General features: G+C 40.4%; 2 protein-coding genes across 3 annotated transcripts in view; one reads left to right on the top strand and one right to left on the bottom strand.

Moving 5' to 3' along the window:
• Positions 1–250: 250 nt before the first annotated feature.
• On the bottom strand, positions 251–9,046 carry LOC148818767 (bifunctional apoptosis regulator-like). Of its 2 annotated transcripts, none has more exons than XM_088936867.1 (8): positions 8,946–9,046; positions 7,698–8,033; positions 7,138–7,339; positions 6,583–6,752; positions 4,502–4,646; positions 2,606–2,782; positions 2,038–2,237; positions 251–1,534 (listed from the first exon to the last, which is right to left on the bottom strand). In XM_088936867.1, the coding sequence occupies exons 2-8, from the start codon at positions 7,967–7,969 to the stop codon at positions 1,351–1,353; spliced, it is 1,350 nt and encodes a 449-aa protein (XP_088792993.1). In that variant the 5' UTR covers positions 7,970–8,033; positions 8,946–9,046; the 3' UTR covers positions 251–1,350. The 2 variants fall into 2 exon arrangements, with proteins under 2 accessions (XP_088792993.1, XP_088792992.1); XM_088936866.1 differs by having other exon boundaries at positions 8,610–8,994.
• A 692-nt stretch (positions 9,047–9,738) lies between these two features.
• parn (poly(A)-specific ribonuclease (deadenylation nuclease)) overlaps positions 9,739–15,752 on the top strand; it is a 30,240-nt gene continuing 24,226 nt past the window's right edge. Inside the window, exons 1-11 of the mRNA XM_088936385.1 lie at positions 9,739–9,814; positions 10,007–10,084; positions 10,230–10,309; positions 10,597–10,664; positions 10,756–10,837; positions 11,338–11,398; positions 12,472–12,637; positions 13,581–13,646; positions 14,101–14,139; positions 14,419–14,461; positions 15,632–15,712. Coding sequence (XP_088792511.1) covers positions 9,796–9,814; positions 10,007–10,084; positions 10,230–10,309; positions 10,597–10,664; positions 10,756–10,837; positions 11,338–11,398; positions 12,472–12,637; positions 13,581–13,646; positions 14,101–14,139; positions 14,419–14,461; positions 15,632–15,712 — 783 coding nt within the window. The 5' untranslated portion in view covers positions 9,739–9,795. The remainder of the gene's footprint in view (positions 9,815–10,006; positions 10,085–10,229; positions 10,310–10,596; positions 10,665–10,755; positions 10,838–11,337; positions 11,399–12,471; positions 12,638–13,580; positions 13,647–14,100; positions 14,140–14,418; positions 14,462–15,631; positions 15,713–15,752) is intronic.

Below are 15,752 nucleotides of genomic sequence, written 5' to 3'. Positions count from 1 at the left end.
ATAAGTTTAAATACAGTAATTGTTTGAGCTGCTACATGCTGCATGATTCAGCAATTCACTAAAGAATAATTTATTAAATAAACAGGAATTGTTTTGCGTTTACTAAAGTACATCCCACACGTTCACCTTGTTGAACGACTACTTCTTACAGGTTACATCTGTGCTATGATAGGGTTTCTAGTGTCTGGATTTTTGTTCTGACTTATCTCTTGCTTATTTCATTTGAGCTTCTAATTGACTAAATTACCAATTACGCTTTTGAATTGTTTTTATTGGTGCAAGTACTGGACTTTTACATAATTATTTTACATAAAAAACCACTAAAGACAAAAACAACTTGAGCTGAATTAGCTGAAAGTCCAGCTGCAGTGAATCCCAGAAGACACTGGGGTCACCAGAAGCAGGACTGTACAAGCCTTATAAAACAAAGGGTTACAGAGGTTCAGGATTCTTTTTGGGGTTGTACTTTACAAACTTCAATCATTTTCAAAACAAAATATTAATTGAAATATTAATCTGCACAGTTTTAACAAAAATCAAATATTTATTTTCTGAAATTAATTTCATAGACTGAAAAGGTATACATGCATAAGTCACAGTTCTATCAGTACTTAAGTGCAAATATAATCAAATGTAAAAATAAAGACATGTATTCCCCTCAAAGGAACTGAAAAGAAGATCACAACATTTACAACTTGTATGTTAAAAGTCCAGCCGATCAAATGCATACAATGACAGCCCTTAATACTGAATCATAAAAAATTGCTATTAGAGCTTAAAGACATGAATGAAACACTGCATTGAAAATCTGGTACTTAAAAACAAAAATCATTAGGGATGATCCCTTTAGATAAATGGTATTCAACTGAAAGTGCTAAAATGCTATACCTTCTTTCAATAGTCAAACTCAAAGGCCATCTGTGAATAAATATTTTAACTCTAAAATTAACAGTAACGTTTTCTAAACATTTATTTGCTTATAATGTGAAAGATGATCATTTATTCACAGAAGATTTAAATTAATTGGTCTCCCTGTGTATATGATATTGAGTCCCTTAAAATGAGACCAGATCCAAGAGGTCAGCATCTACACTTCATCTGAACTGCGATTCACTTTGCCAAGAACTGCAGTCTTTACTTGTTTAGTTTCACAGGAGTCCTAACAGCTGCCATTAGAACAGTCTGAAGCACATGAAGAATACCCTTTTCTCTTCATAAAGAGACGCTCTAAGCACGTTAGCTGATAAAGTGGCAAAGAAACCAGAAACAGGTTTCCACATATAAATATTGTATTTTGAAACTCTATTACACTCCTTCAACCATAAGGATTTTAAGCTCGGCTGGTGGCACTTATGTCTCCCGATGTAGTACGTGTTGTACCACAAGATCAATGTTTATGATTGGGCTGAAGTACAAGGCCCAGTAAAACAAGCAGTTGCAGACAAACTGTGGAATCATGGGCCAGAAAATAGCAACAACAAATCCCTGTGTAGACACTTTCCAGAAGTGGCTCCACATTTTCTGAGGAAGAGTCCTAGCATGAAAGAAAAAAAAACGTAATCATGATATTTTCTTCACATATTTGCCAAATATGCTACATATCCATCGAATGCGTCGCCAGCTGTCTGCACCTTGTAACATCTCGGCCTGCTTTACTTTTTTGGAACCGCCGTGGTCTGAGTTTGGAATAGGCCAGAAACGTGTTTTGCCCACCTCGCAGCGGGCACGAGAAGGTGGAGTGGGCTCCCCTGCGGTGTGCCAGCTGTGCGCTTGGAGAGCGCAGTGACATGGCCCAGACTCAAACCCATAATGACTCACGGCACCAGTCCAGAGGATCCTGGCTCCTGCCGCGGCTTTTTTTTAACACCGCCAGCTCCTGGAGCTTTAGGGCCCCTGTGTCCCGACAGGAATAATCCCGCTCGAGCCTGGTGCTGCTCTGCAGAACACCCTTACAGCCACCGGCAAGCCCCCCCACCTCATTTAAAAATAATCATCACAGGCCTCAACTACGCCAGAGTCACAACGGGACGGCATTACCTGAACTCTGCTCGGGACCACAGCCGCCACAGCGCGAAAGCCTCCAGCACTGACAACAGCATGGCGTTCACAATGACGAAGCGGGACGTCCAGTAGTGAACAGAAAGCCAGTCCCATGCAAACCCGACTATCAGCTGGTACGGCAGCACTGAGTATTTCACTACGAATTCTGTCCACTGCTTCCAGCTAGGATCTCCCAGCTGCGGGGAGGAAGAGAAAAACACACCAAGATCTTTGGCATTAAGGTACATCAACCACTGATTATTTTTAAACTCTGCATGTACTATATACAGTATATACATTTCTAGTGCATGGGGTGGAGAGTATTTTTTGCTATTGGAGTCTGTAGTTGGTTTGCCACACATCTGATTGACATGATCAACAGACAAAGTGTGCTCTAACACCAAAAAATCTGCCCATGCCCATGCCCACTCGCAACATGGATAAGCAGAACTTTAGCAGAATTCAATTCATTATTCCTTTCACAATCAGCAATCCTGGAAAGACATCTGCACAGTTGAAAGATGAGTAGTTTACTTTAATCCCACTTCCCACTGCCCTGCCTTACCAAAGGTTTGGTCAAAATGTCGTCTCCCTCAGTATTTTCCTTACCACCAGGGCAGCAGGTATGCATGAAGGGCAGGAAAGTTTCAGTGTAATCAAACAGGTACAGGTACAGCATTGTGAGACGAGGGGAGCTCTTCAATGCATACAACAAGAACAATGACTTGCCAACATTCACTGCCTGAAAGAAAAGATCAACAGTATTCAGCACAAGCAGCATCTATGCCTTTAAGAAAAAATAATTTCCGTTTTGGGCAATACTTTAAATCTCTAAAACTGGAGTCTAAAAGTAGTTTATAATTACAGAAAAAAGGAGACTAGGAAGGAATGAGGTAGAGCTTACAAGAGGAAACCTCGTCATCAAAAACTATGCTCAAAAATGATAATTACCAGGACGTCTGCTCCTGCTAATTTATATTGATGCTAATTTATATACTAGTGTCTAGTATACATAGTATTATAGTATTTTTATTATCACCTGGGCTAGTTGATCAAAATAGGAGGTTTAGCAAAAACTGCAGAAGGGGAAAATAAAGTTCAAAGAGATTGAGATCAAATTCAAGACTGGGTAACACCTGGGGTAATATTGCTTAATGCTGGATCTTTTTCCTCCTGGACAGAGCAGAGTAACAGGGGCCTGATCCAGGTATTCTGAATCCTATTGTTCAAAGGCCTTGACAGAGCCAAACTAGTCCGTTCTTCAGGATGAACAGTGACACATCAACTGCAGGACATAATGGAAACTACAGGGAAGTATAGGCACACATAGAACAGGAATCAGGGTGCGGAATATGCTATTCAGCCTGTTGTTGAAGCTGACACTTTGGCATCCTTCAAGAAACTGCTGGATGAGATATTTCGATCGATTTGTTACTGTTGATCCCACTGGGAGGGGGGACAGCTGAGCTTTAGTAAAGTAAGCAGTGTTTGTGCTTTTCATCTTGAATGCCTTACTCAGAAGGTTGGGAACAGTGGATATTTTTTTGCTGTACTTACCTATCTGTCCTTGGGCTAGGACGCACATAAACGTGTAGCAAGACATCACTGAGACTACTCAGGTTAATTAACTTTACAACAGACAAAACTAAAGTGCATGAAATGATGTAGTTTGAGTTCCAGAAACCTTTTGAAACGGTGCTTCATCTAAGTTTCCCAACTGAAGTCCTGAGAATCTAAGGTAATGCATGCACATGGGTCCAGAACCAGCTAACAGGGGACAGTGCATCAGCTTAATGTCTGACGGTTGATCCAAAGCTGCACAGAATTGTGAATTCTGACACAACAGTGATCAGGTTATGTTCAATGTCCCCATCAAGACAAAGAGGGGAAAAAATAAAAAGCAAATGTTGTAATAGTATGGAATTTAACGAAATGGCTTCATAAAACCTCAGATGTACCTAACTACTACACTGCCAAATGAACAAGATGGGCTGATGGGTTGCAAATGAAAGGAAGCCATTCTTGCAGTTCCTGACATCACCCGTCTATACTCGAGGGGTGACAGGGTTTCTCCCGCTGCGCCCCAGAACTCTGGAACTCTATCCCTAAGGATATCAGAGTCTCCTTCCCTTTCAAATCAGGACTCAAACTTTATTTTCTAGAAGGGCTTTCACTTAACTGGTCCTATGTCTGTCCTTTGCTTTCCTACTGGATTCCAAACTCCCATCTATTATCTCTTCTCACTGTGTTTTTTTGCTCTGTAAAGCGCTTTGAGAAGTTTTTTTTAAGGTTTCTTAAGATAAGTGCTGTGTTTTGTTTTCGATGGTAAAATTGACCTTATTTAAACTAACGGCATGGTGTGGTGTGCCTCAGTAAGGCCAGCACATTAAAGATCAGCGGTCGCAAAATTAAAGGCTGGCACCTACAGTAATCAATATGCAGGCGATGTGAAAATCCATACCTTGTATTCCCAGAGGTTCTGTGGAGGTTTAACTCCCAGTGCTTTCACACGGTCCAGCTCAGCTAGCACAGCCTTTCGATGCGTGTGGTTCTCAATATTATAAGGAGGCTTAGAAATCTCTTCATCTCCCAGCATAATCAAAAGTCTAAAAATGAAAAAGATATAACACTGCAGTGGTAGCAGTGGTTCAGGTTAAGCCTCACAATTCAAATAAATGTGACTCTTATATGCCCTAAACGTCTTCCACAGTGAATTTTATTATATTAAGGAGGACATTAAGTTATAAGAGAGATAGAATAGGTTTAATCCTAGTCAGGCCTGTCATTACCTTGAGCAGAAAAAAAAATCATACTGAAGACCTCCACTTGTCAGTTAAGAACAAGCAAAATCACAAATAATTCATAAAACATTTGGTGGTAGAAAGATAAGTTGATAATAGTTTCATGACACAGAAATTTGTATTACAAAAAAACTGCAGACAAAACAAAAATATAATATTTACAGTGTTATAAATCCAACCAACTTCATGCAACGTTCCACATGAGGAGTTCAGTTGCAACAGACTTCAGGATTTAGTTCAGAGGCACTAGCAGGTACAGTGCTACTCTGCACCATCCCCAGCTGCCCACTCAATTGCAAGACAAAACCTGTGGAGCTCAACTGAAAATAAACTAATCCAATGCTTAGTACGCTACTGAGGATTAAAGAGCTGCAAGGCTATTTTTATATTTTGGGTTTAGAAAGAATCAGAGTTGATGAGTGCATTTCAAACTGCAATAAAAGTTAAATGTGCACAGTAACTTGTCAAACCTCCCATTTACACCACAAAATAGAAGAAACTTCCAGGTGTGCGCAGCGCCATGTTCTGTGATTCAGAAAGAGGTAACAACATTTCCGGTGAGGTGATGCGGCCCTATTATAATGCAAACAAGCAGGCTTGTGAAGACATCACTTTTAATCCAATAGAAATATTGATCTCGACTTTGATACAGCTGTCCTGATAAATGGAACTTACTTGTTAACTCTCAATGCAGATCACACTGGAACATTTCTGCAACGAAATCTGCGATGTACAATGTACCTATTCGCTCGTACATTGCATTACATCAGTCATTACAGTGACCTGCGAGCAGTGTTACCGAGATTTAATGACCAGTCTGAGAAACTGGAAATGCAGTTCCTCTTTGAGCACTGCTGTTGTTTTTATGAGATACAAACTGATGGGGGCTCTAAGGTTCAGTAAGATAATATCGATATATTAATATCGAACTACATTATTACTCTGTCTGTTGTGCTGGCGTCCACACACATACTGTATAGCTGAAAGCTTCCAGTAATTATATTGAAATAGTGTTGCAGTTCCCCTTTAATTTACTGGCTCTGTGTGCATCAGTAGCTGTAATACTGATGACACCTTTCTTTACTATTCCTGCTACTTCAGTCCAGCAAAGGATGCTTACAATCCTTACACACTGAGAATACTAGTTCATTATTATAATAATATGATGTTATTATATTCAGTAATAACTAACCATGGGATCATCCCCAGTTAGTGCTTTTTTAGGTCACTGCCATTGGCTCTAGATTGCCATCACTACACATATAGAAATAATGCAGCCAAACAAACAACAGGGACAATCTCTGCTTGCTGGATTTCTAAAGAAAACTTTCCCCCCCATTAACACAGTAAAACACTGGTTCTTTCAGTTTTCTAAAAGCTGTTAGATTTCTGTTAATCAACAAAGAATCTAAAGACTGGGGGCAACACCAGAACTTTCAGTCTTTTTTCCTCTCCTCTCTCGGTACTGTATATTTTCCATTTTCTGACTTCCTGCACATAACCTAAATACAGTGTCTACCAAAGGGTAAACACTACTTAGCTGGAAAATTCCAGACTGGGGAAGTTATCCTGGTGACCTGGTAGTCACTTAGTTAATGTTCGTCTCTGACCTAATCACAGTTGAGATATTCAGATTATTCAGACAGCTGTAATTTCTTGCCTGTCTAAGATAATGGGCAACAATCAGTTGACATCCCAGCAGCTCTCCCCTGTGGGTGAGGAATACCTGTATATGTCTTACCTTCCATTAACTTGTTCTTTTACAAACCCTTCCTGATAAAGAGAAGCCCAGGGTCCCAACTGTTCCAGCCAAAAGAGGACCTCTTCGGCAGCCCACTTTGTAACGGGTTTATGAACCAGAAGATCGTGCTCTTCTTCTCTGCTCCTCCAGTGATACACCAGCAGCACCACCTGAAATAATAAAAAGACGACTCTTACTGCCAACAGAAGGGTAGATAGACCTTCATGAAAAACCATTTAGAAATGTAAAAGCTTACTTTTTAGCTAATAAAAAGTATTGTCTCACCAAAGGTCCACCTGCACATCTGTATTTACAATGCAGCTTGGAACTGTGGCACGTAGACAATCATTACAAAAGTGAAATTGTTTTTAAAAGTTCCTGATGATTAAATCTAAAATGACACCTACTGCCGAAGCCACCTGTCAGGCACCCCGAAGGGGCTCAGAAACGCAGCTTTAGATCACATCTTGCTCATATCCTAGTTCTGCAGGCGGTTTCTCTTTATTGACCGTGCTCACATGAAGACGATCCTGGTCAACAAGGGAGAATACTCACTGCCACGCAGGTGAGAGCGGTGAGGACCCCAGAGAAGAAGCCCCCTCCCTGTGGCCGAGACCCACTCATTGCCACGCCTCTGGCGGCCTGTTCATCCCCATATCTCTGGAAAGCAAGGAGAGCGTGACTGACTCTGGGATTGACCTGAATCTCCTCTCGCCGCTTAAGCACCACTTCGGGAAACAGCTTCTCAACTGCACCCCTACAGGAAAAGGAATTACATTATCATCGCTGCCGTTCACTTATCCAGAGATCTTCTTCACCTAAGACACCTTCAGCTGCCCAGTCTGAAAACCCCAGTCCTTATTTCCCTCACGTCACAGTTCTCTTTTCATAGCCCACATAGAGAAGAAACGATTTACAATCGAGTCTGCTAACACGGGAAAGCTCTCGTCTGACAGTTGTAAAAGTAAGAAATCAGTGACCCGCAAAATTAATGAAGACAGGTGTCTACTGAAAATCAAAAGCTATGTCATCGCAAGTGCCACCTCTAATCAGCGACCGTGAATAGTTCCCTGTCTCCTGTCATCACTGGCGGAATATTTTCTGGAATCTCTTACCTTAACACTATATTGACCTTGGGAAAACCCTCCCATTTCTCCCTGCATTCTGGACATTCATTTTTTCTGGAGGACTCCCACCACAGTGCCAGGCAGTGTCTACAGAAACTGTGTCCGCAGTTCAGTGTTGTGGGATTGACCAGAATGTCATAGCAGCAGTGGCAGGAGAATTCAGTCTCAGAGATCACATGGCCAGATACTTTAGAGGGATGGTCTGAATGAACTGAAAATGCTCCGGTATCGACACCTCCTGTCATTGGGACATCTGTCATTAGGTCTTCTGGCTGATAAATTCTTTATTCATAAACAAGTAACATTTTTGGACATTTAATCAGTCTGCAAAAAAAGCACAAGATATAGATGTCTTACATTTCAATAGAAAGGAAAGGAGTATTATACATAATATGCAGAGTACTGTTCTATTAAAAACAACATTTCAGAATCAAGTCACAGGTTCCTGAACACCTACATAATTCTTCTAATTCAGCTTCTTGTTAGCAATACACTTCACAGCACCCACATTCCACATATCTCTAATATAGAATCCTGCTATTACCCAGATAATTCCCTAGAATGCAGTTCCTTTAGGCAAAGGGATCTTATTTAGACATTTGTAGAAAGATCCGTTAACAGCTACAAGGCACTTAAATTTTGATCTGATGCATGTCATGATATCTCAACATCGAGGATACCTTATCTGCATTTTAAATGTCAAGGACAATACCAAGAAACAGCATTCATCCTCAACAAAAATCACATGCAAACCTCTAGAAAAAACAGACGTAACACAATAAGAAATCATGTGTAGCTATTACGTGAAAGTACTCCCTTTTCATGTCTAACCTGCCCTTAACAATGCTTAACAATGTCCTTAATTAAGATTTTAAATGTTCTCAAATAAACAGAACTGACCGTAAGACACGTGCAAAAATTAGATCCATTAAAAAATACACAATTTACTGCAACCAATCATTAAGCACAATTATCGGTTGCATTCGCAGTTCGAAGGCTGAAGAAATGCTCGTGTCCCACATTTTAAAACTAATCCTAAAGTAAAATTCTTCCTTCAAAACTAAAGACATTCTTCATAATATTCACCAGACAGCAGCCTAAAACACTACGATGGCCTTTAATGGTTATGCGTCAAGTGTCAGGTGAACATTACGTGTAATCGCTCAGCCTTTTTATAAAACCGCAAAATGTGAGGAGCCTCTAAGATACATCAATGTTGTTTTAAAGGCACGATACCATCACATGAAGACACAATATTTACGCATCTTCTTCAGCTGGGTCCCACCCTTTGCTTCCGGGCAGCCGAGAGGCCTGTCACATCAACACACTTCCTCTTTCCGGCGTGAGGCCCGCCCATTCGCCCTGCCCTCTCTCCGCCCATTAGTCCGCGGGCAGGCTCGCAAGCCGCCTATTGGCTAGCCGAGCCGTCAGTCGCTCGGTGGGGACGAGAGTTCCACATGTGCCGGACGGAGCTGGTGTCACACGGCCCGGGGTAGTGCGATGTGTGGCACCGTTCGCGTTAATAAGACCGAGGTTATAGCTTCACAATTCTCATAATAAGCCTAATAAAAAACTAAATGTACTTCCTTCAATTTGTTTCCGTCATTCTCTTCTAGGTATGTTTTAGATTATACATCCTAATTAAACTAGTTTTTACCTGTCCTTAGCTTAAGGACCTACAAAAATATTGACTTTGATACCTCGCAACACAAAGCTCCCGGTTTCTAACCAAAGATACAAAGAAAGCTTCATAATAGGACAACCCTGTTCGCTTCCACACTGTACAAAACCCATGAACGTCCCGACTTTCTCTTTCAGTCTTTCCTATGGCAGAATTGTAACAAGTGGACCTATCCGGCCTTACAGTAAGGATTAGAGAACAGAAAGAGACTCCTGGTGGGTTTTAATTTCGGTGAATAGTAGCTAATCAGACTTTGGCAGGAGATTTGGTGACCAATTCTTCTCGAACAGGTCATTTTGGGGGAAACCCACGTGATTTAAACTCGTGCCCCGGAAGTGCTTGTGAGAAAAAGGTTAAAGGGCGCTTTTTGGAGACGCCTGTTCGGCTGTTTGTGGTTCTGCAGGAATGGAGATAACAAGGAAAAGTAAGTCTTGCACAGTGTAAACGGTCTCGATGTGAAAATATGCCACCAGAAATACGCGTTTTAAAAAACTACTTGCTGTTATTCAATGTTAAGGAGAGAAAACGTACTGTTTGCTTTGTTTTCAGACATGAGTAAAATGATGGTAAAGAGCGTGCATGCATGCCTACCTAATATTGCTGCCTGTTATTGCAGATTTTAAAGAGCGCTTGAACGCGATATACAGTGCAATCGAAGAAGCGGATTTTCTTGCCATCGATGGAGAGTTTTCAGGTACGTTTTATTTATTTTTCAGATTATCAGTTAAGACACGTGAGAGTTTCGTGTGGGTAGTACTGGTTCTATGCATTTTATTTCTTGCTGGTATAGCTCAGTAACGTATTCAGGAATTTTTAACTCGTATTTTAATTCACTGAAGGGATCAGCGACGGACCTTCTGTAAGTGCGTTAACTAACGGGTTGGATACGCCAGAAGAGAGGTATCGTAAACTGAAAAAGGTACACCACATTGCTTTATTACTAAGAGTATCATTGTGTTTTTTAATTTATAATCTTTTTAAAAAGTAAGCTGTTAATATTCTCACGCCATGCTTTTTACGGGACCTGCGCATCATTTTAAAATGGTCGTTCTTGCATTTTTTCCTGCGCTTGTTGGAAAATATTCCACTTTCTCTTTATTTCAATGGGAATATAGTTTTTGTCGGTTTTAATTGCCATGTTTGCAGTTGTTTTGTGTTCATTTCACCTTCCACTAATCCTGTGATCCATTTGGTTTCTCCTTCAAGCATTCCATGGACTTTCTGCTTTTTCAGTTTGGTCTATGTACATTTAAATATGACCACTCGGAGTCCAAGTGAGTTCTTCTTAACTTGCTTATAAATTAAAGTGGATTTTTTGTCATCCTGTCTTTTATGTTAATGCTTTTCCTCTTCTTGTTTCCGCAGGTATGTCATGAAGGCTTTTAACTTTTATATCTTTCCAAAGCCCTTTAATAGAAATTCACCAGATATTAAGTTTGTCTGTCAAGTAAGTTATTTTCTTTAAAGTTACTTTTTTTACATAACCTATTCCTTAAAAGATAAAGGTTTCCATGACTTTCAAAGTCTTATCCTTAGCCTTTGTGGGGGGTAAATGGACATTCTCTTTCAGCGGGAAATAGTCTGGCTGTTGGTTATATCGCTGATGGGCCTCAGACCTATGAAAGTCATTAAATTGGAACAAAAATGCAACTCATACTTTTGAAAAGCTAGAATATGCTAAGATAGCTACTTGTAACATTTGTAACTCCAATGTACAGAACCCACATCTGTACAGAAACCTAATTGAATTGTATTACTTGCTGAGCTGAAAGTCTGGTCTCGTCTGCTTTAACACCAGTGTCATCTTTTTGTTTGGGGTCCATAGTAATAGTTTTTAACTGTCATAAAGATTGCCTCTGTTTCTTATTCATGAACTGTTTTGAATGAGCACTTGAAATGTTCTTTTCTTTTCTCAATATACTGAACATGGGTTTCATTTTATTTCAGAGTTCCAGTATAGATTTTCTAGCAAATCAGGGATTTGACTTCAACAAAGTATTTTGCAATGGTAAGTGGAGGTCCAATAACACGTTATTGCTCTGTATACAGTGCGGTCCGTAAGTATTTGGAGAGTGACATGAAATGGGGGGACCATGCGTAAAAGGGCTGCAATTCCTAAATGGTTCACCGAGTATAGACGTAAATACCCTCGAATTAAAGCTGACATTCTGCACTTTAACCTCGTAGTCATTGTTTTCTTTCAAATTCAATATGCTGGAGTACAGAGCCAAAACAGCAGAAATTCACTGTCCAAATATTTATGGACTGCACTATATATCCTCCATATATATTTGGATATTCAGTACTTTTTTCTTATTTTGTTTTGATCGTTGATTAGCCACAGTGCACTCAAGTGACTGTGTTGCATGTCACCTCATCGCTGATTTAATCAATCACAGGTGTTGAGGACCTTTTACACATCCAGCTTGGTGAAAATCAAGAAAGGCACAGTAGCTTCTCTCAAGGGAACAGAGAAACGGCTGTGCCTTTGGTGTTTTAGAGCCTGGGCTGGGCTGTGATGGGTCAGGGGAGCTGCCAACAATCCTCTTGAGCAGTGAATCAAGGTTTTGAGTACAGGGCTCTGATGGGTGGTGCAGGATGGGCATAAGGATGTGCTAATGGCTGTTAAAAACGGGTGTTTTGTACAGATGCTGTAGTTTAAGACTTGGGAGTCCTAGTGTGCTGGTTTTTGCAGCTGCCCGTTTGCTGCAAACCAGTGTTTCTAATGGTTATGATAGTCCATCTGCTTTACAACTGCACTGATCAAGGCCCGACACCTCACCTGCCACCCTTCCTGCGGGCTCATCCTTTCATGACCCTGTCAGTCCCCGTGGTTTTCTTGAGAAGAAGATTTGACTTATGCCATGAAATGCCCTTCTCACCAGATGTGAGTCCCACTGAACATTTGTGGGGTGAGTTTATAGGAAGTGTAGCTTCTCATGCTCTTAGGCTCATATACCTAATGATCAGGCACATGCTTGTCCTGACTCGACAAGAGGAATAGGACAGACTCCCACATGGAGGCACCTACAGTCTGACATTTCTGGAAATCTACTTCAACCAGGCTGCCCTTTTCTGTAGGGATACCATATCTGAATCAAGAAGAGGAGAGTCAGCTAAGGGAACAGTATGAGGAGAAGCGATCACAGTCCAATGGTGCTGGAACACCGTCCTTCATCTCCCCAAACTCCTCTAAGGGACCGTTCAACGTACCAGAGGAGCACAAGGATTTCATCAACAAAGTTGTGTAAGTATCCAGTTTTTCAGAGTGAGGATCTCTGAGTTTCTGTTAACGCTCTAGAAAATAGACATGCTTAGAGATCTAGTTGCAGGTGGATTTACTGTTTTGGATGTGTCAAAGACCTTGTGTGATAAAGACCAGTTTCCTGCCTTTGTAGACGTACAAATAAAGCTTTGCATCCCTCCAGCTCTCAGCTTTCTGTGGCAGATTTCATGTCAAGGAGTGCCCAAGTATTTGAAATTAGTGGCCAGACTGTTTTGAGTCACAACTGCATGTAAATGGTGGCTCCGTGTTGATTCAAAGTTTGAAATGCAGGTTGAAACCCTCCAGGTGTTGAAGTTTGGGTCTACTGTGTTAATTGACTGTTCCAAGTTGGAGCACAGAGCAATGTCCATATGTAGACTATGAAGGAACAAGACATTAATTCCACTTTGAATCATGGAAATAAAGCCAAAATGTTTTATTATTGAAGCTTCTTGAGGTGCCAGGTTTGACTGTGTAGTTATGACTGAACATAGCTGGGCTTGGGTCTAGACTGTGGCTTACTTGTGCAGTCAGTGGATGTCTGACTGATGTCCTCCAGCTGATGTGTGTTTTACTGTGTCAAATATAAACTCTGGTTGGTGTACTGGATGCTTGTATGTATTCACTTTCTCCTTGTTACTTGTAAAAGTAACCCAAGGTGACTAGATAGTTTTCAGGCAGTATACTATTGATTCACATAAACAACTTAATGCTTTAAAATAACTTTAATCAGAAATGTGTAACTTTCAGGATTTTTCTTAGGCTTCAAGTGATATTAGGACATGTTTTTTTTTAAACTCTTGTTGGAAGTTAAGCAGAAAATGTTTCTCATTAATGCCTTTATTTGCCAGTTTATGAACTTTTTGTGCAGGGTGTGATTCCTCTTGGGGCCTGTGACAGAATTTCTTATCTGGATTTGTTTCAGCGAAGAAGTAGAAGGCTTGTTGAATACTGCAGGAAAGACCAGCGTGGAGTTGCCTCCGTGCACTGGGTAAGAGCTATGTCAAGAGTTACTTGACACGTGGGCTTTTTGCTGGTAACTTTTCCTTTTTTTTAAATGGAATGCCAAGTTGTTGCACAATATCTAATTGGGGTGTATGTTTTTACCCTGACTTAAATCCCAGAGCTGTCTCTCTACATCTCACTCTATAGACGTTGCTTCGGATTAACACATTATAGCCAAGGTAGAATCTGTGTTCACAGTTTGAAGAAGGTCTTGCTGTTGCATAGCCTGCTCTCTAGCACCTGCTGGGGAGTGAATATGGTGCTGCAGCTGTGATTACAGCACCAGTGATGAAAGTGGTGCACCTGTTGCTTTTTCTTGAATGCTAAAGTGTTCTTTACCTGGTTCGGTTGTTTTCTGCTACCATGACTGGTAAGTCACTGTTTCTCAAAGCTTTTTAATCTGGGCCAGATCTGCAGAGTACTCTTTTTTTTGTTTTTAGGTATCAGAGGAAGTTAATTTATCAAACCTTAAACTGGAAGTAAGTATTTGCTTTTTTTATTTACAATATATGGCTCTTTACTTTCGAGATGCTGAAATCAAAATTACAAATGACTTTCAAATGATGAGTACACGTCGTGATAAAGATTTAATGCAAAAAATTGAAATGCATAGTGTAATGGAACAGTTATTGGTAGTGGTGAGAAGTGAAATTGTTTTTTTTCTTAACTCAGTCTAGAAATATTGTGCCATTGCAAACTTACTGAGCAGTGGCTTCAAAAAATTCCCTAGTAAAGTCAGTCCATTTTTCCTTTTGCAGATACCCTAAGGGTGTTCATGTAGAAACAATTGAAACGGAGAAGGTAAGGTCGTGTAGTCACTGTATTTGCTTATCGCTTGAAAGGGCTTATATCAAACACCCCGAAGAACTAGAGTGTTAGATTTGAGTCAGTATTAAGTGCATTTAGAAAATGCAAAGTACAGCAGTTCCTGTATTTAAACAATGGTACAGCTGCAGGGTGTTGTGGTGTATTACAACTTCACGGTTCATGAAGAAGTGGAAGTTCTTGCTCTTCAATGATCAATTTGTCTGATCAAGTTCCAGTATTACAGTGCTTTTTTATACAAAATACATTTCAAAAAGCCCAAGTGTTTTTATTCTATAACTGGAGAGACTGCAGAAAATGGTTAATTGCAGTTTTTCTCATTTTTTCAGTAAAATGCTGAAAAGGTGCTCTTACCTGACTAGGTTATCGAGTCGTACAATTTGTCTGCCAGTTGTATTAACTTCATTAAATGGACATTCTTGCTTTAGTGGTGTCTGGCATCTGTGTTCTGTGGTTTTATAGAATCGCAGACTTTGCTTATTTCTCCTTTGCTGAGTAATCAGTTACTCAGTTACGTGGCACAGGAGTGGTAGCAATATTTAGCACGTGCTGGGCAATGCCAGGTTGGGAAAGCAGGGTGTCTTCACCAATGCCATGTTCTGAGCATTCTGAGCATGTCCTCCCCCCTGTGCAGCTTGGTGATCAGCTGTTTGAGTTGAGGCCCTCAAGGATACTCCTGTAGGGTCTTCTGTACTTTCCTAATGGGTGGCACATCATAGATGGGTTTTAGTGCAGTCCTCACTCGGCGAGTAGACTCCTTGTGCTTTTCACATCCATCATATTTGGAGGGATTCCTGTAAATTTTCTTTCCACAACAGCTAAGCAAATATTAAAAACAAAAGTTTGTTTGAAAACTCCAAATATGTTGGCTTTTCTTCATTTTCAGGTGTAGTTTAAGAATCTTGTTCCTGGTGGTAAAAATTGTGGTGAGAAGATGGGTGTGTGAAGGCTGGTCTTAATTTTGTATTTTAAGCACTGTAATAACTGTAAAGTGGTTAAATTCGTTATCGGTCTCGGTTGTGATTTTCCCTCTAATGCACTCTGCAGTGCCCAAAATATTTAATTCTCAGCTCCATTCGGTGAGGCTTGTGGTACAGGGGATTGTTGGCTTTTGCTTAAGTTTCTACTGTTCTTCATGTCTCTTAGAAAGAGAGATGTATTTTAATCAGCAAGGTGGATGAAGAAGAGCGAAAACGGAGAGAACAATATAAGCAAGAAAAAGAGCAGGTATGCCATTTAATGTTTTGATTTTTTTTACCTTAAGTTG

The sequence above is a fragment of the Atractosteus spatula genome, chromosome 18 (genome assembly GCF_055471065.1).
Source record: "Atractosteus spatula isolate fAtrSpa1 chromosome 18, fAtrSpa1.hap1, whole genome shotgun sequence".
NCBI lineage: Eukaryota > Metazoa > Chordata > Actinopteri > Semionotiformes > Lepisosteidae > Atractosteus > Atractosteus spatula.
This window is presented reverse-complemented; position numbering and strand designations above follow the sequence as displayed.

Coding starts and splice junctions, on each gene's coding strand:
- LOC148818767 (XM_088936867.1), bottom strand. CDS start 7,969: ATGACAGATGTCCCAATGACAGGAGGTGTCGATACCGGAGCATTTTCA. Junction 4,647..6,582: donor AAAGAACAAGTTAATGGAAG/GTAAGACATATA, acceptor TTTCATTTTTAG/ACTTTTGATTATGCTGGGAG. Junction 2,783..4,501: donor AGAACCTCTGGGAATACAAG/GTATGGATTTTC, acceptor CTTTTCTTTCAG/GCAGTGAATGTTGGCAAGTC.